Source organism: Myotis myotis, unplaced genomic scaffold (assembly GCF_014108235.1).
Source record: "Myotis myotis isolate mMyoMyo1 unplaced genomic scaffold, mMyoMyo1.p scaffold_m19_p_21, whole genome shotgun sequence".
NCBI lineage: Eukaryota > Metazoa > Chordata > Mammalia > Chiroptera > Vespertilionidae > Myotis > Myotis myotis.
The window spans coordinates 14,965,516-14,988,730 of NW_023416326.1; the positions used below are offsets into that span (position 1 = coordinate 14,965,516).

At 52.9% G+C, this 23,215-nt stretch overlaps 2 protein-coding genes and 1 long non-coding RNA gene across 12 annotated transcripts in view; 2 read left to right on the forward strand and 1 right to left on the reverse strand.

Moving 5' to 3' along the window:
* CDC42BPA (CDC42 binding protein kinase alpha) overlaps nucleotides 1-14,976 on the forward strand; it is a 197,622-nt gene extending 182,646 nt beyond the window's left edge. For 5 of the 10 annotated variants that reach the window (XM_036355002.1, XM_036355003.1, XM_036355004.1 and 2 more), the window contains 4 exons: nucleotides 5,724-5,909; nucleotides 8,590-8,707; nucleotides 13,527-13,684; nucleotides 14,311-14,976. In XM_036355002.1, the coding sequence (XP_036210895.1) occupies nucleotides 5,724-5,909; nucleotides 8,590-8,707; nucleotides 13,527-13,684; nucleotides 14,311-14,442 (594 nt within the window). In that variant the 3' untranslated portion in view covers nucleotides 14,443-14,976. The remainder of the gene's footprint in view (nucleotides 1-5,723; nucleotides 5,910-8,589; nucleotides 8,708-13,526; nucleotides 13,685-14,310) is intronic. The other 5 variants (XM_036355007.1, XM_036355008.1, XM_036355009.1 and 2 more) reach the window with 2 other exon arrangements.
* Nucleotides 14,977-16,954: 1,978 nt separating this feature from the next.
* On the forward strand, nucleotides 16,955-22,490 carry LOC118678738. The gene is made up of 2 exons (XR_004974999.1): nucleotides 16,955-18,141; nucleotides 18,266-22,490. It is a non-coding gene; the product is annotated as an uncharacterized LOC118678738 (long non-coding RNA).
* The window catches only part of COQ8A (coenzyme Q8A), a 41,539-nt gene continuing 40,182 nt past the window's right edge, over nucleotides 21,859-23,215 (reverse strand). The window contains exon 15 of the mRNA XM_036354624.1: nucleotides 21,859-22,896. Coding sequence (XP_036210517.1) covers nucleotides 22,612-22,896 — 285 coding nt within the window. The 3' untranslated portion in view covers nucleotides 21,859-22,611. The remainder of the gene's footprint in view (nucleotides 22,897-23,215) is intronic.

Consider the following 23,215-nt stretch of genomic DNA (forward strand, 5'->3'; position numbering starts at 1 on the left):
TTTCCTATTCAGGTTTGGGGAAATGCCTTTAGCCATTCCCAACAGGTAACTACATGTGTGACTCAACCCTGTTGAGTCCCCAAGTCTCATCAACCTTTTGATGAAACTCTTGAAATTATGACATGCTGGAATTGGTTCCCGGCAGCATATATTAGGATAATGAGGAAAGTTATCACAGTGTCACAGCATATGTGAGTTGCATGACAGCATACCTGATGAGAAAAATATAAAATTTAGCCATCTGTCAAACACCAGAGACATCAAGTTTCTGTGTAGTTGCATAACCTATAAACTTGTCCCACACCTAGACTTCCTTCATTGGTAAAATAAGCTCCAGCTTTGAAGAGGTTCCTACCAGGATTCAGAACTTGGTGACCAAATGACTCAGACTTCATTACGTTTTAGCGATTTGGTGCAGATGCTGGCTCTCCCCACCTCCCACCCCCACCCCGAGGACCGCACTGGCTTGGTGAAATTTTAAAAAGTGCCACATGGGAAAACTATTGTGTGTGTTTTTAACAGCATTAAGATTGGATTCTTGGACCTATTGTGTTGAAATTAAGTCTATTAGTGCACTCCACTTACACTTACCATTCCAGTCTCTGAGTGCTCTCCGCACGCTAATGAAACTTTAGCAGGACCTGTTGTCAGTGGTGATAGCATCTAGATCTGGCACAGAATTTTAAGCGTAATTTATAGATTATGGCAATTTGGGAGACGATTTGTGAGCTGTGACCCTCAGCTCTTGCTAAGGAAGCCTGTTAACTGTCCACATTACTAACTCTATGGTCATAGTAGATGTGAACGTCACTGCTGGAAAAATGATAGGTAATATAATTTAATGTGTGGTCAGATTTTTAAAAAAGAAAAAATGAAGCCTTTATAGGTAGTTTTGCATTTATTTCATGGGAGGAACAAAAAGTGTGCATTCATTTGAGTCCAAGTTCCTCATTGTAAATATCCCAATTAACCGGCTGGTCTGCTTATGAATGAAAGTGACATTCTCATAAGACATTATGTGGTTACACTAATATTCCTTCCTTTGCGTGCAAATCATTCATAATAGTCATTTATCCTTTTGGAATGGGGCTTTCATTAGCTGTGCTGGTTAATGTAAATAAACTACAAAAAGAGTGCAGCTAATGTTGACATAGTAATTAAAACTAGAAAATGTAAGGTGAGCATACATATTAGGCCAAAAATATTGGGCATAAATAGAGGCTGAGTCTACATATTAAACTGTTATATTTAAATGCTATACTATTTTTTCAGCTTTTGCCTGGGACTGAGATTTCAGATTCTCTCCTTTCTTTTCCCATCCTGAACATTTGCTTAAAGCCCTGTCTGGTTTCCCTTCATTCCCAGAAGGAAATTTATCAGCCACACAGCACAAAGCCTCTGTCGATTTCCCTATGGAAGTTACCTTGCCACGTACAAAGTACCTTAAGAGAATTTTTAAATTATGATACAGTTGAAATGTGAATATATTTATAGCTTCTGTATGATTGATAAAGTGTTATATACTATTTTAATGAAACTTTTTGAAATGTAGATAGTAAATAGTTTTTCAACACCTGATATATAGTTAGCATTATGGAGAGATAAAAGGATATAAATTTTGAACACATACATATATGATGCAAAGCAAATACAAAATTATTTCAGCAGTTAACAAGGCTTTAATGGGTATTGTTCTTTTAAAATTAAATGTTCTTTCACTTTTACTTCATTGTAGTGCACAAAAAAGAATACAGTTTTTATATCATGTACTAGAGGTCCAGTGCACCAAAATTGTGCACTCAAGGGGGTCCCTCAGCCCAGCCTGTGCCTCTCACAGTCTGGGACCTCTCGGGGGATGTCCACCTGCTGACTTAGGCCCACTCCCTGGGGGGAATCGGGCCTAAGCTGGCAGTCAAACATTCCTCTGGCAGCCCAGGAGCCCTTGGGGATGTCCACTTGCCAGCGGGGAGCAGGCCTAAGCTGCATTTGGACATCCTTAGCGCTGCTGAGGAGGCGAGAGAGGCTCCCACCAACACCGCTGTGCTGGCAGCCATCAGCCTGGCTTGTGGCTGAGCAGAGCTCCCCCTGTGGGAGCGCACTGACCACCAGGGGGCAGCTCCTGCATTGAGCGTCTGCCCCCTGGTGGTCAGTGTGTGTCATAGTGACCAGTCATTCCCAGTTGTTCTGTTAGGGTCAATTTGCATATTACCCTTTTATTATATAGGATAGATGCCTGGTGCACAGGTGGGGGCTGGCTGGTTTGCCTTGAAGGGTGTCCCAGATCAGGGTGGGGGTCCCCACTGGGGTGCCTGGCCAGCCTGGGTGAGGGGCTGATGGCTGTTTGCAGGCTGGTCAAGCCCCCCAGTGGGCACCCTCACCCCATGGGGGTGTGGCCAGCCTGGGTGAGGGGCTGATGGCTGTTTGCAGGCTGGCCACACCCCCTTTAGGGTGGGGGGTCCCAATGGTGTGCCTGGCCAGCCTGGGTGAGGGGCTGAGGGCCGTTTTCAGGCTGGCCACACCCCCTTCAGGGTAGGGGTCCCCACTGGGGTGCCTGGCCAGCCTGGGTGAGGGGCTGATGGCTGTTTGCAGGCTGGTCAAGCCCCCCAGTGGGAACCCTCACCCCATGGGAGTGTGGCCAGCCTGGGTGAGGGGCTGAGGGCTGTTTTCAGGCTGGCCACACCCCCTTCAGGGTGGGGGTCCCTACTGGGGTGCCTGGCCAGCCTGGGTGACGGGCTGGGGACCGTTTTCAGGCTGGCCACAGCTGCGGGCTGGAAGCAAGTATCTGGGATTTATTTATCTTCTAGAATAGAAACTTTGTTGCCTTGACCAGAGCCCAGGGCTGGCCAGAGCAGGCGCGAAGCTTGGCTTCCTCCATCACCGGGGGCAACCCAAGCCTCCTGCTTGCTCCAGCTCTGTGGCTGTCGCCATCTTTGTGATGGAGTGATGGTTAATTTGCATAATACTCTTTCGTTAGATAGGGTTCCAACAACATAGCAAGAAGAAAATCTTTTAATAAAGTCTGTTATATCCCACATATTACAGTATCTTCTTTAAGGTGAAATAGTTTTAGGATTTAATAAAATGTTTCTCTGTTTGGTATTTTTCTACCATGAAGTGAAAAATCAATTTGCTGATGTTCCAGAGTTCTTTGACTTCATACACAGTAGAAGACTGAATCAGCCACTGACGCTAAGTGCCAGGCTGCAAACACCCTGAGAGCTTTCCTATCAGAGCACCCTCCTTCCTCTCCCTTTCCCACTGAAAAGAGGTCTCTGTTTTATTTTTTGTTCCAAGTAAAGTCCAGGCAAATCAAGTTCAGAGAGCATTTCCCAAAGGTTCGTCCCCACGTGACGTCATGACACGTGCCTTCTGTGCTGGCTGCTCACTCCTGCAGCCCACGTGATTTTCAGTGTTTGTGGTCACTGAGTTCACAACCCGTGACCACCTCGCTGATTCTTTTTGTCACTAACACAAGTGACTTTCCCCCGGCAGTTTTTCATGTCCTTCCATTCCTCTCATGCCTTCCTATCGCGTAGCACTGTTGTGTTTCTCGGATGAGAGACTGGTGTACATTTTTGAAACCTGCTCACCTGTACGTGTAGTATTCATTAAAGGTTGTATGTGTGTGAATTCCTATTTTTACAGTCACGTCTTACTTTATTTTCACCTGACTTTCTTCATTTCACTAGCAGAGGACATTCAAGCTGGACTTTTCATAGGCGTCCATTTCACACAAGCAAATATTTCTGGATATTCTGTCTACCCAGAACACACTTGTCTTGGGGTAGACATTGGTAAACAAAACAAGAAAAGCATGTCTGGGGAACATAACAATATGAATGCCTGTATCCCTACTTATCGAGAAGCTTGTATACTTTATTATTCTCAGGATTTAGTATGTTCTTTCTACTGAAATGGGAGTACCTATATTAATGAACTATTTCCAAACATAAAGTTGAATTAAATTAATCTAACATTAACATATATAAGAAGAGTTTTTAAATACGACACTTACGCATTGTCATCCGAGCAGAGAGCATGTACCCAGACATTTTTACGTTTTACTTATTCAAGTCAGTATTACTTCCCTGTGAAATGCGTACATGCTTAGAGAGTTTATTGGATGTCTTTGGCAGCTTAATTCTGTTTCTTTTGTAACAAAGTGATACTGAAATGGGGTTGTTTGCCTTATGGATGTGGAAGAGGTAGTAAGGGTGAGAGAGTCATTTATTTTTCTTTTACCTCCTGTATCAGATGTGAACCTTTCACATGTTCCTTCTGAGCCCGGAGAATACAGGCAACTAATATAACATAGCATGTGTTTTTTCATCAGTGGGTACTGGTAATAAACAGCAAATTTGTCTCCAGTTGAATACAAGAATAATTTTACCTCTACTAGCTTTGTTTTTCTTAGCCTTTTACCCATTTCTAAAGTTACTAATAAAGTTTTTAGCTCAGTGACCTCTGAGAGCCTTAAGTAATTTTGCCTCTTAAAATCAAAGTTACATTTCTATCAATAGTTGTTGTTTTCTTTTTGGAAGTAACCTGAGAAAGTACTGATTTCACTCCCATTTCTAAATTTAAAACAATGTCCTATGTAGGAGCCTTTCTTCTAAGCCCACATAATTCATCAGATCCTTTTTAAACAACGAAAGCTTATCTCAGCTCCTGGACCATAGTCCCATCAGTGTGTTCTCTGCGGCAAGTCATCCAGCCTTTGCCTAAAGTTAAGGTATTGTAGGATGTTTCTGGAAACATAGTAGTAGTACAAGAACTGAATCTTGACAATTCAATTACTAGATACTGAGTAACAGGCCCCGAATACTCAGAAGTTATTTTATCTGAAAACTAGGGTCCTGGGCTTCCAGTGTGTGTTTCTGTACCTTTAGCTTTACATTATTTCTGTTAAACACACCTGAACGTTTAAGGGACGATTTTCCCCTTGTTAAAAACAAACCTATTCTTCTGGGTATCTAAATGGAGATAAGCTTGGGCTACTTAAAGATAAACCAATAATTAGTATATTCCACAGTTACTATTTTTATAATAAGACAGTAAGATCAGTAAAAGCAAACTCATGCCACAAATCTAGAATGACCAGGAAATGGTTTTGGGTTTCTAAAGACATGTTTCCTGATCTTTTTAGGTTTGTGATATGAGTTTGCTATTACTGGTCTTATTTTCCTTTAATAAAGTAGTAACTGTGGAATGATGTTTGTTTCATTGAGTTGTACACTTGAAACGTGTATGGTTTTGCAAACCATCGTCACCCCAATAAATTCAAATTTTAAAACAAAAAAAGAAAAGAGCCGTTTCATAAACTATGGTCAGAGGCTGGCTGTTGGTTCGCTCCTTCTTTTGTTGCTTCTGGCTTTTTCTGTCCTGATGTTTTTGGTAGGTTTGGCCACGTAAGAAAATGCGGGCGTGAACTCTACAGCGCCCTGTGACTGGAAGTCCAGTGTTCGCTCGACGTAGCGAGAGCAATAGAAGAGAGCAGTTTCTTTCATACGGTGGAGGGTTCGTTTGCAAACCAGCAATTTAATACCTGGTGCAAGAGAATTACCAAATGTAACTCCACGGCCTGGAAATGTTTCACTAAAGATTCACTTCTATGCGAGGCGCTTGCTTCATTTTTCCTACATGCATGTTGTCTGAAATGTCACATGTAACCAGTGGCTCCACTTCATCACCTTATCACCGTTTTCTCCTCTCTGTTTTGATAGCCAGGCTTCCCCTATCCATCCCCTCATCACCACTCCGGTCTGATCTCCTCTCCGATCAACTTTGAGCACATCTATCACATGACTGTTAATTCTGCTGAAAAGTTTCTCTTTCCTGATTCCGTAAACTCTGCGCATTCCCCGTCTCTGCGCTCTGTCCCCGGTACACCCAGCTTTATGGCTCTGAGGGTACGAACAAGCTGCTGAGTCGGGCGTTAACGTACTAACCTGGGGGCTCCTCTGCCTGCTTCTGAGCGGCCAGTCTCCCCCTCCCCCCTCCCCCTCCCCCTCCCCCCCCCCCTCCTCCTCCTCCTCCTCCTCCTCGTCTTCAAGTTCCACTTTGTTTCTTCTTTTAAAGAGAAAGATGAGGACAGGGAGGATGTCAATTTTATTTTTGAAACTATTAGAGGTTTTTGTATGTTTAATAAAACATCTCCCATCGTGGTATTTTCCATTACAGATACCATGATAAGAAATAGCACCCAGTGGGTCCTGACTCTGTTAAAAACAAAAGAGGGGTCCCAGGATTTCAGAATTTTTTGTAGCTCATTCAGAGAAGCGTTTTGTATTTAGTGACGTTCAAGTCTGTGGTAGGGCCTATCCTCAGGCCTCCTCTCTACCATAACTCCCTCCGGCTTAAAAATCTCCAAACGGTATTCATGAGCCACAGGGAAAACCACAAGGAAAAGGTGGTCTTGCTAATCTTCAAGTTGCTGGCGTGCCTTTAACTCCAGCCGGGATCCCGGAGAAGCGCTAAATCAGAGAAAAAACACCAGCTGTGCAGCCTCTGAAGGCTGACCGTGCCCTGCTGTCCGGCCGGCCACTGGGCCTCGGTCTTGCTACCGGTGGCTTCGCAGTGGCGGGCAGGCGGCACTGACGCTGAACACCCACATTCCCTCCCAGAAGCCCATGCTGTACCTCAGCTGCAGGGGGCATTTCTCAAGTTAGCTTTTGTGTTTCTTGTGGGTTTTTTATTAACTCTGATCCGAGGGTATTTTTCCATTGATGTTTAGAGAGTGGAAGGGAGAGAGAAAGAGAGAAACATCAATGTGAAAGAGACATATCAATTGGTTGCTTCCTGCATGCACCCTGACCAGGGCTGGGGAACCTGTAAGCAAGGTACATGTTCTTGACCAGAATTGAACCCAGGACCCTCAGTCCACAGGCCAATGTCCTATCCACTGAGCCAAACAGGCTAAGGCTCTCAAGTTAGTTTTACAGATAAAATATTTGGATCATATCATGCAAATCCATTTTCTATAGTGCCCTCTGGCTTAGGTAAATCATAGCATTAACTTGTTATTTGTATACATAGTAAATTAATTTTCCAATAGGAAAACTAGCTATGGGGTGAGAAGTTCATTTTCCTACTTTTCGTCTGTATTATAAATAAATGTCATTGTCCTTGACCTTAAACTATGTCATTTAAGTCTCTTATTTAAAATAAGATGACTTATGATAAAGTAAGCCTTAGTGTGGAAACAGATCCAGGGAATGGGTTCTAGGAGAATGTTGTAGAAGTCAGTCCATTTCTTTGTAAAAGATGGCGGGAATATGGCTTAAGTTGGTCATTTATAAATAGAAGAACGCTCACCAAGCCTTAAGCACATTTGCCCATGAAAGCGGGTTAGGCTTCGTATCACTTTATAACGAAGCTGACCTCTAGCTGACTGGATGATAAACTGTTGGGCTGTTGTTGCTTTTTTAACAAAACGTATCTTCTGTGTATCATCCCTTTATCACTTCAACATCCAGTGTTACTACAGCACCAGCGCCCTTCCATGGGCTTCATTTCTGCCATGGATTCCAGGGCGGTTTGTTTATAGAAAAGGCACCGCCAGGTTGGTAGCAGAGGCCAGGAAAGTGAGGGTGGAGGCGGGCGTTCCCACCTCTTCTCCTTCCCTTCCCGGCACTGCGTGCACCTCGCTGGCGCCAGAGGGTTGCTCCTGGGTGGTGAATGGTGAAACATTAGCACTGACTGTTAACTTTCAGAATTTTTTACTTTCTTAGAGAAAGAAGGTAAAGCATTTGCTTTAGACAAATAACACTAAGAATTACATGGACTTTGCAGCTTTGATATATGGACCAAAATGGCTGGGGTGACTTTGGGGCCAGCTGCCCGCCACCTTCCAGTGAGTGTGGTTTTGCAGTGTCGGTTCCGGTTCCCCAGGCCGCAGGGGAGCCCCGGGCTGCGGTACTTGTTCTTTCCAACCGCCTGTCCGTGTCAGCCTGACGCCCCTTCTGGGCTGAAAAGGTTGGGTCCCCAAGGAGGCCACCCCCTCTCTGGGGGTGTGACTCCATCACTCCCTTTTCCTACCTTGGACACCAAAATCATTCACTAATCAGATGGAAAACTTCTCAAACCAGCATTCCCAGGCTCAGTCCCTCCACCCGGGCTGTGGTGGTTGCGAGCGCCGTTCACGACCCGGTGCTGCTCGGATGTGGGGCTGAGATGCTGGAACAGGACGGGACGTGCAGAGGCAAATGGCAGTTTGGTGTGGCGCCAGAGAAACATTTGCCCAAAAGAATCTGCTCTTAACTGATTTTTTTCCGGATGGGCTTATTCAGCTGCTGATACGAGCCGCGTGCGCAGTGGACGCCTTGTCCACGTGCCTGCAATGTCCATGTAATTCGGCCGCTTCTAACCGTAGAGCCGCCGCTGCTCTCCCGGCGGCAGAAGCCGCCTGTTGGCCGTGAGTGTCCCTGGGCGGTGCGCACCCCCTGCGCGGCCGGCTGGGTGAGCCTCCGTGGGCAGAGGGGCTGCAGCTGGTCAGGATCACTTCATGTCTGACATTGCAGTGACAGGCAGACGTTCTGCAGAAAGCGGGCTTCTCTCTGGCTGAAGAACTTTTCTTTCTCTTTTGTTTAGAACCCTCGGCCTCAGGAAAGCCGGACCGTGTTCAGCGGCTCAGTCAGTATTCCCTCCATCACCAAGTCCCGCCCCGAGCCCGGCCGCTCCATGAGCGCCAGCAGCGGCCTGTCGGCAAGTAAGTGGCCCGCGGCCGCGCCTGTGCCCCTGCTGCCCCTGTGGGCCCCGTGCAGCCCCTGCGCACCCCGCGGCCCCATGCAGCCCCTGCACACCCCGCAGGCCCCGTGCAGCCCCCGCAGGCCCCGTGCAGCCCCCGCAGGCCCCGTGCAGCCCCTGCGCACCCCGCGGCCCCATGCAGCCCCTGCACACCCCACAGGCCCCGTGCAGCCCCTGTGCGCCCCACGGGCCCCGTGCAGCCCCTGCGCACCCCGCGGCCCCGTGCAGCCCCTGCACACCCCGCAGGCCCCGTGCAGCCCCCGCAGGCCCCGTGCAGCCCCTGCGCACCCCGTGCAGCCCCTGCACACCCCTCGGCCCCGTGCAGCCCCTGCACACCCCGTGCAGCCCGCTCTGCACACCCCTCGGCCCCGTGCAGCCCCTGCACACCCTGTGCAGCCCGGGGCGCTCAGGCCCAGCCTGCTGCCCGTGCCGGCAAGCGCAGGGGTGAGCAGATAGCCTGGGTCCTTCTAGAGCTGCACTCACCTCGGGACAGGCCAGGGCGCTGCCAAGCGTGCTGACGAACGACTACACGGTGCCGTGGCAGCCCCGGCAGCTGTCGGGATAAATTCGTACCAGGACAGTTAGGAAACCCACACGCCCTCCAGGATGTGGTCACGGGGGAGTCTTGTGGATTAATTGCCGGCCAGCGTGGCTCCTGGTGGTGTTGGGAGTGACAGGAACTGGAGTGCAAGAGGTGGCAAAGGCCCGCTCAGGCAGGGGCTGGGAGTAAGGTGAGGCCTTTTTAAAAACCCTCACCCAAGGATATATGTTTGAGTTTAGAGGGGGGGAGGGAGGGAGAGATTGATTGCCTCCTGTGGGCACCCGACCAGGCATCAGACCGCCACCAAGGCACCTGCCCTGATGGGGGTCAAACCTGCAACATTTTGGTGCCGGGGAAGCCCTCCAACCACTGAGCCCCTGGGCCAGGTGGTCAGACTTTATTGTGCTTTTTATTTTTTAAGCAGAACAGGCAGCCTTTAAGGAGTGGTGAGTAGGGAGGACCTCTCTCCAGTTTGCTTCTGAGAAGCGCTCCCCGCTCCGGGCGGCCAGATGGAGACGGGATGAGAGGCAGGCGGGGCTGGAGGCACCTGAGGGGCTGGTAGAGCTGGCGGGGCGGCGGGGCTGCGGGCCTGGGAGCCGCCACGGAGGCGAGGAGAGGAGGGGAGAGGAGCCGGCTCCAGCTCCTTCCCCGTGGAAACCCTGAGACGCCTGACGTTAGTGTGGGAGGCGGCGGGAGGGGTTCGAGGTGCACCGGGTTCCTGCAGGGCTGGCTGCCTGGTGTGTCCGCGGCTCCCCGGGGTTCGAGGGGCTGGCGGCGTCCCTGCCTGTACGGTGTCCCCGGTAGGACAGACATGCGCCTTTGGTCAGCTCGGAGAAGGCTGGGGACAGGCTCAGGAACGCACCCTTTTGCCCCAAAAGCAAGAGAAGATTCATCACTCGCCCCGCCGTTGTGAAGGGCCCTGTGCACGCGCTCCGCGCTGGGCTGGTGCGGGCGGATCCTGCCGCCAGGCGCCTCCAGGGCTGTTTGGTGCCAGCCTCTCTTTCCCTCCGGCCGCGGCTTCTTCCTGTCCTCGCAGACCCCGGCTCAGGGCGGCCGGGGGGGACGGCTCCGCCCGGGCAGCGCCTCAGCGGGGAGGGGCGGTGTGTCCGAAGGGAGAGGCGGTTTATGGGAATGAAAGCGCCGGGGTGCTGGAGCGGCTTCCCCCGAAAGGGGCTGCCCAGGGACCCTGGCTGATTTCATTGCAGCCCGTCCCTGGAGTCACTTCACCTTCGGTGGCCCCTGGGTGCTGGGCGGGGATGGCCCTGGTAGCTTCTGATTCGGGGACGGCCGTCCTTGGCCAGTGGCTGCTTCGCGCGCGAACGGGAACGTGAGTGCCCACGCCACCCGCACAGGCCGCGGCCACGCCAGCTGCCCGGGCGCCTGACGCCGAGAGACCGGCCCGCACTGCGCTCGGGCTGTCCAGTCAGAGCAGCTGCTCCTTGTGTGGTGACGGCCGTTTGCTCAGCCTCCCGAGGCCACTGGGCTCCCCGGCGCTCGCTCGTGGCCCTGCAGACACTGGTTCCCGCCCCTCCCGCCGCGGACCAGGACGCCTGGCTTCCCGCGGGCTCCCTCCGCCCCAGGCCTTCGGGATTGTGGCCACTAGGTGCACAGTCATGTTTTGGCATTTTTATTGAATTCTTAGTGTAAAACACTAAATTTGGGGTTTGTTAAGCCAGCCAGAAGTTGAAAGAATCACAGTCTATATCTTATACAGAAACCTCCACATGGTCTTTTTTCTTTAATTCTATATTGTTTAAAGTTTTACATAAGTCTCCTTTTTCCCCCATTGACTTCGCCCGGGCACTCCCCAGCTCATGCCCTCACACACCCCCACACCCCCACACCCCACCCCCACACCCCACCCCCGCCTTCCCTCTGAGGTTGGATAGTCTGTTCCATGCTTCTCTGTCTCTGGCTCTATTCTTGTTCATCAGTTTATGTTGTTCATTATAGTCCACAAATGAGTGAGATCCTGTGATACTTATCTTTCTCTGACTGGTTTATTTCACTTAGCATAATGCTCTCCAGTTCCATCCATGACGTTGCAAATGGTAAGAGTTCCTTCCTTTTTACTGCAGCATAGTATTCCATTGTGCAGATGTACCACAGTTTTCTAATCCACTCATCTGCTGATGGGCACTTAGGCTGTTTCCACATCTTAGCTATGGTGAATTGTGCTGCTATGAACATAGGGGTGCATATATATCCTTTCTGATTGGTGTTTCTGGTTTCTTGGGATATATTCCTAGAAGTGGGATCACAGGGTCAAATGGGAGTTCCATTTTTAGTTTTTTGAGGAAACTCCATACTGTCTTCCATAGTGGCTGCACCAGTCTGCATTCCCACCAGCAGTGCACGAGGGTTCCTTTTTCTACGCATCCTCTCCAACACTTGTTGTTTGTTGATTTGTTGATGATAGCCAGTCTGACAGGTGTGAGATGGTACCTCATTGTCGTTTTGATTTGCATCTCTCGGATGATTAGTGACTTTGAGCATGTTTACATGTGTGTCTCGGCCTTCTGTATGTCTTCTTTCGAAAAGTAGCTACTTAGGTCCTTTGCCAGTTTTTCGATTGGATTGTTTATTGTCCTTTTGTTAAGTTGTATGAGTTCCCTTTAAATGTTGGAGATTAAACCCTTATCAAAGATAACATTGGCAAAATATGTTTTCCCGTGCAGAACGTATGTTCTCTTATTATTTTGTTGATGGTTTCTTTCACTGTACAGAAGCTTTTTATTTTGATGTAGTCCCATTTGTTTATTTTCTCCTTAGTTTACCTTGTCCTGGTAGCTGTATCGGTAAAGCTATTGCTACGACAAATGTCTGCTATTTCGCTGCCTGTGGATTCTTCTAAGATTTTTAGGTTTCCTGTCTTAGTTTAAGTCCTTTAGCCATTTTGAGTTTATTTTTTGTGTATGGTGTAAGTTGGTGATCTGGTTTCATTTTCTTGCATGTATCTGACCAATTTTCCCAACACCATTTATTGAAGAGACTGTCTTGACTCCATTGTATGCTCTTGCCTCCTTTGTCAAATATTAATTGAGCATAATGGCTTGGGTCGATTTCTGGGTTCTCTGTTCGGTTTCATTGGTCTATATGTCTGTTCCTGTGCCAGTACCAGGCAGTTTTGAGAGCTGTGGCTTTGGAATACAGCTTGATACCTGGGATTGTGATCCCTCCAATGTGGTTCTTCACCAGGGTCTTTTTTGACCAATGATCTTAATATTGAAGCACAGCAAGATTAAAACATTTTCTAAGCAAAAATTTAAAACTAATAGGGAATGCCCAGCGCTTCAAGTACTAACAATAGCCCAGGGTTTCCCAGGGTTTTTGTCATCCCTCTTCCCCTCTGAGTGGTGGTAGCCTCCCTCTGGCATATCCCGACTCTCAGATCAAAATAGATGCTTTCAAGGGAACCCACCGCATCTTGTGCTCTCGGCTCTTTGCCCTGAGAAGGAAGTTGCGTGCGTGCCTTTGTTCTTACAAGAATTCCCGGAAGTGAAGGGACAGTGATGCATCAGGGAAAGGTCCTGCTCCTCATCACTCAGCAGGCTTTTGAGTGCCCGTGTGCTCAGGTCCTGTGCTGGGCCCTGGCGAGGCAGCAGCCACTCGTTAGAAGGGCAGGCACAGGGACGTAACAGCGCAGATGCTGTGAAAGCCGTGGCCAGGGGCTGGGGCTCCCGGCAGTGGGAGGGCCGGATTCTTTGGGAATTGTTCAGTGAGGAGGGCAGGGGCCTGGGGGAGGGCAGAGCAGGGGCCTGGGGGAGGGCAGGGCAGAGGCCTGGGGGAGGCCAGGGCAGGGGCCTGGGGGAGGGCAGGGCAGGAGCCTGGGGGAGGCCAGGGCAGGGCCCTGGGGGAGGGCAGGGCAGGGCAGGGGCCTGGGGGAGGGCAGGGCAGGGGCCTGGGGGAGGGCAGGGACCTGGGGGAGGGCAGGGGCCTGGGGGAGGCCAGGGCAGGGGCCTGGGAGAAGCCAGGGCAGGGGCCTGGGGGAGGGCAGGCGCCTGGGGGAGGGCAGGGCCTGGTGTGCTGCCCCCTCGCCAGGCGTCCCTGGTGCTCCCTGGAGCAGAGCAGCGTGCGAGGAGCTGGGCTCTGGGGCGAACTTGGAGCCACGGTCACGCAGCTGGACTCACTGTCCATCAGCAACGGCCTCGAAGCCAGGAGGGGACCGGGCGGGAAGGAGGCTTGTCCTCCCCTTGGGCGCGTCCTCGGTCACACTGACCTGCATGATGTGCTGCCGCAGGGTCCTCCGCACAGAACGGCAGCGCCCTGAAGAGAGAGTTCTCGGGAGGAAGCTACAGCGCCCAGCGCCAGCCCCTGCCGTCACCCTCCGAGGGCTCCCTGTCGTCGGGAGGCATGGACCAAGGCAGCGACGCCCCGGCCAGGGACTATGATGGGGAGGTGAGTGGGGCGGGTGGCCCTGTCTGGAGCCGGGCTGGGGCCCCGGGCCATGGACCCTGCACCCGCTGTAGGGCTTTGTCCCCACGAACAACCACCGGTCGGTGGCGGGGCCAGGCCACCCACGCCCTCCTGCCCTCCTGCCCTGCCCTCTGCCCTCCTGCCCTGACCTCTGCCCTCCTGCCCTGTCCTGTGCCCTCCTGCCCTGCCCTCTGCCCTCCTGCCCTGCCCTGCGCCCTCCTGCCCTGCCCTCTGCCCTCCTGCCCTCTGCCCTCCTGCCCCTGCCCTCTGCCCTCCTGCCCTGCCCTCTGCCCTCCTGCCCTGTCCTGTGCCCTTCTGCCCTGCCCTGTGCCCTCCTGCCCTGCCCTGTGCCCTCCTGCCCTGTCCTCTGCCCTCCTGCCCTGCCCTGTGCCCTCCTGCCCTGCCCTCTGCCCTCCTGCCCTGCCCTCTGCCCTCCTGCCCTGCCCTCTGCCCTCCTGCCCTGCGCCCTCCTGCCCTGCCCTGTGCCCTCCTGCCCTGCCCTGTGCCCTCCTGCCCTGCCCTCTGCCCTCCTGCCCTGCCCTGCGCCCTCCTGCCCTGCCCTGCGCCCTCCCGCCCTGCAGCCACTGATGTCCCCCTTTGGCCCCCAGGACTCCGACTCCCCGAGGCATTCCACGGCGTCCAACAGCTCCAACCTGAGCAGCCCGCCCAGCCCCGCGTCGCCGCGCAAGACCCAGAGCCTCTCCCTGGAGAGCACCGACCGCGGGGCCTGGGACCCGTGACCTGCTTGGCCCAGAGCAGACAGCTGCTTCTCTCTTAGGCCCCTTCCCCTCCTGCCTCCCCTCTGCCCCACGCGCCTGCCAGGCTGGCAGCAGGGCCGGCGGGGCTCAGGGTGCAGGCGGCTCCGGCCCTCGCCCTCCGCACTGCAGCCCCGGCGGCCGCCCCAGGCGCCTGGCTGACTGGTTTCATTTCAGGCCCTTGCAGCCGCCCTCTCGTGCCCCCCCCACCCCCCCACCCCCACCCCCCATAGCTTCCGTAGGCGGAGGACCGTGCGCCCCGCGATGGAGTCGGCGGCGCTGTTCCCAGTAGTCTCTAGTCCCCGCACAGCACACGCCCCGGCCGCGGCCCCCGCCCTCGGCGCCCAGCGATGGTCCTGCCCGTCGCCAGTGAATCTATGGACTAAACGATGCTGATCTCACTGCAGCCCCGAGTGTGAGTGCACATGCAGAGGTGGGTGCTGGATGTACACAGCGAAGAGCATCTTGTATTCGATGACAGATGGATGCATATATAAGAGAGCGATCATTTAATTTAAAGGCGTGTGTTGTTGTCTGTTGTCTGTTCTCAGCCAAGTCCCTGAGGGCACTCAGGCCGGGCCCCGCTGGCCTCAGGGAGCGGTCACTTTGGCGGTGTTTTGGGCAGTGACGGCACCAGCTGGTGACACTGGCAGCCCCTTCCGCAGCAGCTTCCCAGGCAAATCCTTTTCTAGTGGCGCCTGAGCCACATTCCCCCTCCCTGATGCTGTGGCACCTCAGAGGATGGAGAGATGCCATGTGTTCCTCCTGGTCCCTCCCATCCCACAGGGATGCCGGCTTCTGAGGGGCCTCGGGGCTCAGAGAAGGGTGTGCGGGCTGACCTGCCCCAGGTGCCACCAGGAGGTGCCAGGAGGCGCTGAGGGAGGAGCTTCGGGAGGCCTGTCCCACGGGGCGGCTCCTTAGGGAGGGGCTGTTGTGAGTGTGGTGCCAGCTTCCTCAGAGGAGCCTGGGAGAGGGGGTTAATTACCAAATAAACCTCAACGCAAGGCCTTGAACAGCCTTAACCAAGCCCCTTCCCCAGGCCCAGTGGGAATGAGGGCGCTGGCCCAGGCGGCAGCTGGGGCCCCAGAGCTTGGCCGCCCTGTAGCTACCAGCACATCCCCATTCGCATCCGGCCGTTCTGATCTGCCACCAGGAAATGAGGGGCACCGCCTGTCTCCCCATTTCACCCGCAAAGCACCTGAGAGAGAAGTAACGTCTAGGGGTACAGGGTCCTCTCCCTTTTCATCCGGATTTGAGAACTAAACATGGGTTTCCCTGTCCTGAGCCTCAGCTGGAGGGGCGCATTCCTGCCGCCGGTCTGAACTGCAGGTGGAGCCCTCAGTCCCCCAGCCCACGCCCTCGGACCCCTCCCACCGCCGCCAACCCCGCGGGGAGGGGGAGCCGGGGCGCCTCCAAGTGACGCCACTCCTGGGAGAGGGGCCTGTGTGGGGCTTCGGTGGAGAAGTTGGGGAAGCTGGAGTGACGCTGGGCCTGGCGCGAGGCGTGTGGGCTGGGACGGGCCTGACCACGGCCAGCTCCGGTCTCCGAAGTCTCTCGGCTTTTGGAAAAGAAGTGTCGTTACTCGTAAAACGTCCTGGACCTCCGGCACCAGGACTGGACCTTGTCTTGGGTCATGGCCACGGGACTCTGATGAGGAGGAGGGAACCAGCCAGGCAGCGCCCCCACACCCCGCCTCCCCGCAGTCCCCTCACCCCCTCTCTTCCTGGGACTCTAAGCCGTTCGCTTATCTCTTCGACAGCTAAGTGAATTCTCGTTGCCTGTAGGTGCTCACTCTTTAAAGGCTGCTTTTAGGGTCAACACACACCCCTCCCTGGGGTCCCTCCACCGGGAGCCACAGCCTTCGCCTCGCGGGGCAGAGCGAGGCCGGGGAGAGCCTGCCTGGCGCTGGGCGCCTGGTGGACCCAGTGGGCCCGGCCCGGCACTTCCGGTTTCCCCTCCGTGGTTCTCAACCTTCCTGATGCCGCGACCCTTTGATACAGCTCCTCATGTGGCGGTGACCCCAATGTCATTGCTACACATTGAACATAATTAAAGCATAGTGATTCATCACAAAACAATATGTAATTATAGATGTGTTTTCCGATGGTCTTAGGCGACCCCTGTGAAAGGGTCGCGACCCACAGGTTGAGAACCGCTGGTAGGTGGTCTCACCGTCACCACAGAGCGTCCGAATGTTAGGGCCTCGCAGCAGGACTGGGGAGAAATCCGCGGGTACCGCTTCGCGGGGTCCCGGACAGCGGTCATCCTGCTGGTCTTACCCAACAGATCAGCCCCTTCAGAAGCTGCTGAGAAGAAGGGCTTGAGAGATGGGGGCGCAGGGAAGCCCAGTGAGGACCATTCGAAGGGGCGGAGCAGAGGCGGGGGCAGTGGCGCCCCGCTGGCAGCCATCCCTCCCTCGTTGTGGGGGGGGGGGGGGGGGGGGGGGGGGACTCTGCGTGCGGGGAAGGCAGCAGCTCGTCCTCAGCGGGAAGAATAAACCTGCTCCACATGGCACCCGGTGCTGGTGTCCGGTGCTGGCATTTGGTGATGGCGTCCGGTGATGGCATCTGGTGATGGCGTCCGGTGATTGCATTTGGTGATGGTGTTTGGTGATGGCGTTTGGTGATGGCGTCCGGTGATGGCGTCCGGTGCTATGTGTCCAGCCAACTTTGCTCTCTGCCCTGGGATCCGCCTTGCGTGTGCTTGGGGTGTGTGCGTGCGCGAATATGTGTACATACGTGTCCCTCCCATCCAATGTGACGAAAGCCGACCTCGCTTGGCTTACGTGCGAGCCCCGACACTGGTGACCGTGTTCTTCCCGGGCGCAGTGCCGGCCCCAGGACACCCATCCGCGGTCCGGCCCGGTTTTCCCGGGGGCCTGTCCCCGCGCTGCAGGCAAGAATCTGAGCTCCTTTCCGGTCACACAGCCGCCCGCCATCGGGCTGCTCTCGCCTCTCGGCCTCCCCCGTGGTTAGATTGTGTCCTGCTGTTACCGCGGCCACATCGCCCTGAAAGACCAGCTGCACGCCTGTGGACGCGGGTATCTCAGAGCAGAGCCAGAGCAGGGAGGGCGGACACCCTCCCCTTGGACCGCGGCCCTGGGCCGCCCTGACAGCGGGAGCTCACCGCCACCTGCCAGGCCAGATCCGGGGCACTTCCCGCCCACCTCCCGCCCACCTCCCGCCCAGCCCCTGAGCCAGCGAAGCCTCACGCCATCTCCTTGCCTGGGTCAAACCTCTTTCCTTGTCCGACTTTAATGTCTGGAGTCCTCGCTCCAGCTCCCAGCCCAGCGCCCGGCTTCTCATCCCCCAGGGACAGCCAGGCACACAGGAACCCTGGTCATTTCTGAGGGGAAATTGGGAAAACATCAGCCTGAAATGCCATGAAGACACGGTGACCTGCCCTTTTATTTGGTAGCGTGTAGAGTGATACCACTTGTTTTATACATCTTCAGGGTTTTTCCCATTGTAATCGTGTTCAGTTTTGCATGGCCTGGGTGTGACCAGTTTCTTGTTTGGAGTGTCATGCTGACACATACGTGTGCCTGGAAGAGGACACGCGATTGCTTTGGCCTTTGGTCACGCATTTCATTTTGTTTGGTTTGATGCTTTCAATCTCTTAGGGAACGCTGAAGAGATGCTCTGCGACCAACAGGGCGTGGATTCTTTTGCACAAACATTGAAGGTGGACAGTGACAATGTGAGAAACATTGAAGGTGGACAGTGAGAATGGGAGAAACATTGAAGGTGGACAGTGACAATGTGAGAAACATTGAAGGTGGACAGTGACAATGTAAGAAACATTGAAGGTGGACAGTGACAATGTGAGAGACTCCTCGCCAGTATCTATGTTGGAGTCACTCAGTGTTAACCAGACTTGGATGCGTCGCAATAAAACGGGCTGTTAGAATGGAGGGTGCTGTCTTTCCTCCCTGATCATAAAGTCTGAGGACGGAGCAAAGGCGACCGACTGTCCTCACGGGCCCTGTTCCTGCCGCCCGGCTCCTCCTTACGCTGTGGAGGACGTGGGGAGGCACCAGGACTTGCTCAGTCCCGCACAGCTCAGCCGGGAGCCGCGCCCCCTTCCCCTGAAGCTCTCGGCTCTCTCAGCTCTCTGCAGGCCGAGCCCGAGTGCCTGCATCCTGCACGGCCAGCGTCTCCCCCTCGTGGCTCTTACTGATGCTGCGGTGAGCGTGGGTGTGGGTGTCTGTGGATTAGTGTTTGATTTCTTTGAATAAGTACCCAGGAGTGGGCCTGCTGATAGTGTGGCAGCTGTTTCTGATTTTTTGAACAATCTTCATACTGGTTCCCTAGCAGCTGCCTCAGTTTACAGTCCCAACAGTTGAGGTGGGTTTCTTCCCTCCTCGCCAGCACTTGCTGATTTCTTGGTGACGGCCATTCTGACACGTATGCACTGGCATCTCATGGTGGTTTAATTTGCATTTTCCTGATCAGTGACATTGAGCACCTTTTCATACATCTGTCGGCCATTTGCTGTCCTTCTTGTAGAAGTGCCTACTGAGGTCCTCTGCCTTTTTAATCGGATTGTTTGGTTAACTTATACGAGTTCCTTATGTATTGTGTATGTTGACCCCTTGTCAGTGTATCATTGGCCAATAATACCATTGCCCAGTCCGTAGGTTATCTGTTCGTTTTAATGGTTTCCTTCCCTGTGCAGATCTTTTGAGTTTGAAGTTGTCCCATTTGCTTATTTTTTGTTTTCCTTGTCTGAGGAGACATATCCAAGGAGATATTTGCTAACAGTGATGTCAGATTCACTGCCTATTTTCTTCTAGCAGGCTGTGCTTCCAGGCCTTATGTTTAAGTCTTCAGTCCATTTTCCGTGTATTTTTGTACGTGATGTAAGTGGTCCACTTTCCCTTTATGCATGTATCTGTCCTACTTTCCCAGCACCACTCATTGAAGACTCTCCTTTCCCCCTTGACTATCCTTGCCTCCTTTTTCGTAGATCAACTGTGTGCGCAAGGATTCATTTCTGGGGTCTCCGTCCTAGTCCACTGACCTGTGTGTCTGTTTTTACGCCAGCGCCGCAGGTTTAATAATGCAGACCTTAGTATAGTTTGACAGCACTAAGCGTGGCACTCCTGCTTTTTGTTCTCAGATTGTTTTGGCTGTTCAGGTCTTCTGCGGCTCCGTATGAATTCCAGGGTTAGTTGTTAGAATGCTGAGAACGCCATTGGGATTGCACTCAATCTGCAGACTGCTTTAGGTAGTAAGGACATTTTAACAATATTAATTCTTCCAATCCGTGAACGTGGTATATATCCTTCCATTTATTTGTATCTTCTTCAGTTTTTCTTCAGTGTCTTATAGTTTTCATAGTACAGATCTTTCACCTCTTTGGTTAAATTTCTTCATAGGTATTTTATGCTTTTTGATGCAATTGTAAATGGGATTGTTGTCTTAAATTCTCTGATAGTTAATTGCAGCCAATTTCTGAATATTAATTTTGTGTCCTGAATTTATCCATTCTAATAGTTTTTTAGTGAAATCTTTAGAGTTCTCTTTCTTGTATCTGTTCATCAGATATTGGCTTGTAATTCTCTTTTCCTGTAATGTCTCTCTCTGGTTTTGGTGTCAGGGTGATGCTGACTTTGTGGAATAGTTTGGAAGCACTTCTTCCTCTTCCGTTTTTTGAAACAGCTTAAGGAGAAGTATTAATTCTTTGATTGTTTGATAGAACTCACCTGTGAAGCCATCTGGTCCTGGACTTTTATTGGGAGGTGTGTTTTTTTATCCTCATCCGAGAATGTGTGTGTTTTTTTTTTATTTTAGAGAAACATTGATCGGTTGCTTCCCATAAGCGGTTTTGGTCTACAAGACATTCCAATCAACTGAGCCACCAACCAGGGCCGGAGTTGTTTTTATTACAGCTTCAACGTCACTACTAGTAATCATTGTTTAGATTTTGTATTTCTGGGTTGTCTTGTGAAGCCATAAATTTTCTAGAAATGTCCCCCTTTGTTCTGGAGTGTTGAATTTGTTGCATGTAATTGTACGTAAGTGCTCTTTAATGATGTTTTGTACTTCTGTGGTGTCGGTTGTAATGTCTCTTTCGTTCATATTTTTATTGGGGCTTTCTTAAATGAGTTTAGCTAATCGTTTGCCAATTTTAGTTTTATTTTTAAACTGTAATTTTTGTCCATTTTTTAATTTTATTTCTGCTCCGATCTTAACTATTTCCTTCCTTCCGTTTACTCTGGGCTTTGTTCTCTTTCAGGTCCTTCGCGTATAGATTTGGTTATGACTTTCCTTGCTCCCTGGGGTCGGCCTCTATGACTGGATTCCCTCGGAACTGCTTTTGTTGTGTCCTTGTTACTTCCTCCCCATCCTCACTGGTTGTTTCGGAGCGTGTTGTTCAGTCTCCACATCTTTGATTCTTTTTCAGTTTTCTTCCTGGGTGGGTTTCTAGTTTCATGCCCCTCTGGTGGCAAAAGATGCTTGATATATGACTTCAGTCTTGAATTTATGAACCTTGTTTGGTGGCCTAGCATGTGTTCTATTCTGGAGACTGTTCCGTGTGCACATGAAAGAAAATGGGGATTCTTAAATTGATGGACGAAATGCTGACAAGGGGTTGGCGGGTGGTGCTGGACCCTCAGGGCAGCAGCTGCCATGGAGACCACGCCTTCCCGGCCCAGAGCCCAGCGTGTTGCTTATCCATCTCAACTTGCAAAGGTTTGCCTTTAGCACCTTAGGACCCGTGTGCGAACCTATTTCGGACGAAGTCTCTCCCCGTTATTTCAGCCCCGAGAGAACTTTGCAGGTGGTCACGGTGTTCGGAGCCTCCACCTGAATGTTCCTGTTCCCGAGCTCGTCCCGCCGGGGAAGCCACGTGTCGGGAGTTCATTTGCGGCTGATCTCACGTGGGTTTCACTGCGGTTCAGGAGCGCGGGCCCTGCTGGCTGCCGCTTTCCCAGTTGCCAGCATTGCCGAGTTCCAGCTTCTTGAGTGGCTGCGGCTTTTCTGTGTGAGGGGTAGGGCCCTGGGGGGTGCACAGGGGAGCTGCTGGGGTGGTGATGCGGGGCTGCCCCTCCCCCCTTCCAGGCTCAGGCACGTTCAGAGCCTCACACGGGCACATGTGCAGGCCTCGCAGGAACAGGCGGCGGCGGGTGCGCACTGACCTTGGCTCCTCATTCGTTAGGAGGAAAGAATTCAGGCCACAACGGTAGGATGGTTTGCCTTTTTTTGAAAATACGTTTTTATTGATTTCAGAGAGAGAGGGAGAGAGAAACGTCAGTGCGTAGAGAGAATCATTGATCTGCTGCCTCCTGCACGCCCCACACTGGGGCTCGAGCCTGCAGCCCGGGCCTGTGCCCTGACCGGGAATGGAGCCCTGACCTCGTTCATAGGTCGCCGCTCAACCACTGCGCCACGCCGGTTGGGCTGTTTTGCTTTTATTGAAACAAGTAAATCAGACAATTACAAGAATTTTACAAAAATTAACAGCCTGTGGGGACCCCGGTCTGACCATGTGACATCTGCACGTTGGTATCACTCCACCAGGGCCCTGGTCCGGAGGGGAAGGAGGGTCCCCACACGCCATCCTCTGCCCGCCCTAGAATACCAGAGCTGTCACTCTCCCCCTCTGCTGCTCCCGACCCTGCCCACGGGAGGCAGCAATTCTCCAGAAACTTCCAGTTCTCACAGAACAGCAACCAGCCAGAGAGCGGGCCTCTCTCGGGCAAACAGTACTTGTGGGCACTGCTCCCGTCCGACTCCGGATGCCGATCACAAGCTGGAGGAAAAGGCAGAAAACACGCACACACCTTATAGCTCATGTTCAGCAGCAGCCAAAAGGGTTCTCTACTCTCTTCCTGGTGGCAGGGGTCTCGCCTTCTGGTTAACACTCACATTAGGTAAAACCCGTACTAAAAGGAAATAAAATGGCCTTTTTATCTTTGTCTAGAGGATTCCAGAGGCTCAATAAACAACTGTTAGGTTCTGACAGAGGAGCTGGGGTTTCATTCTCATTCGTGCACACCTCACGCCGCACCCTCTTAGCAATAAAAACCCTGATCAGCGCTGGCCATGGGGCCCCAGCAGCGTCCGGTCAGAGCCCGCCACCCTCCCGCGGGCAGGAGCTGAAACGGAGCGCCGCCCCCACCAGCTTCCTGCCGGTCCGTGGCCAGGGCTACTGCCCGTCCCGCCTCTTGCAGTAGTCGCTGTAGGCCTCCTCGAACATGTCCTTGCAGGGGATCTTGGCCTTCAGCTTGGAGCAGATGAGGAAGGAGCCCCCCATCTTCCGGTGCAGCGAGTAGGTCTCCTCGGGGGGCGGGATGAGCCGGTGCTTCAGCATGATGGGAATCAGGTTGTGGATCTCCTCGGTGGTGCTCTGGGTGCCAAAGTCAAAGGGCTCCTGGGAGGCGAAGGCCTTCCCCAGCGTGAGGATGGCGTCCACGTGGGCATCCTCCATGGCCTGCGGGCAGAGAGGGGAGGGGTCAGCCTGCCGCCAGAAGCTCGGCTGGAAGTGGAGTGTTTAACTTGTAACAAGATGGATCCGGTGACCGGAGCCGGAAGCAGCATTAAGGCATGACCTGGGCTCCCCGGCGGGGCCTGCGCCCAATGCAGGAGGCGCCCCCTAGAGGCACGCAGGTGCAACGTGTGTGCGAAACAGAAGCGTCTTTCAGGCCCTAAGAACAGGCTGCCGCTTCCTCCCGCTCCTCCTTTCCCGGGAGGGCTCTCACCCAACCCCCGGACTCCAGGCGCAAACCTCTGAGTTGCTGGAGTGAGAAGGG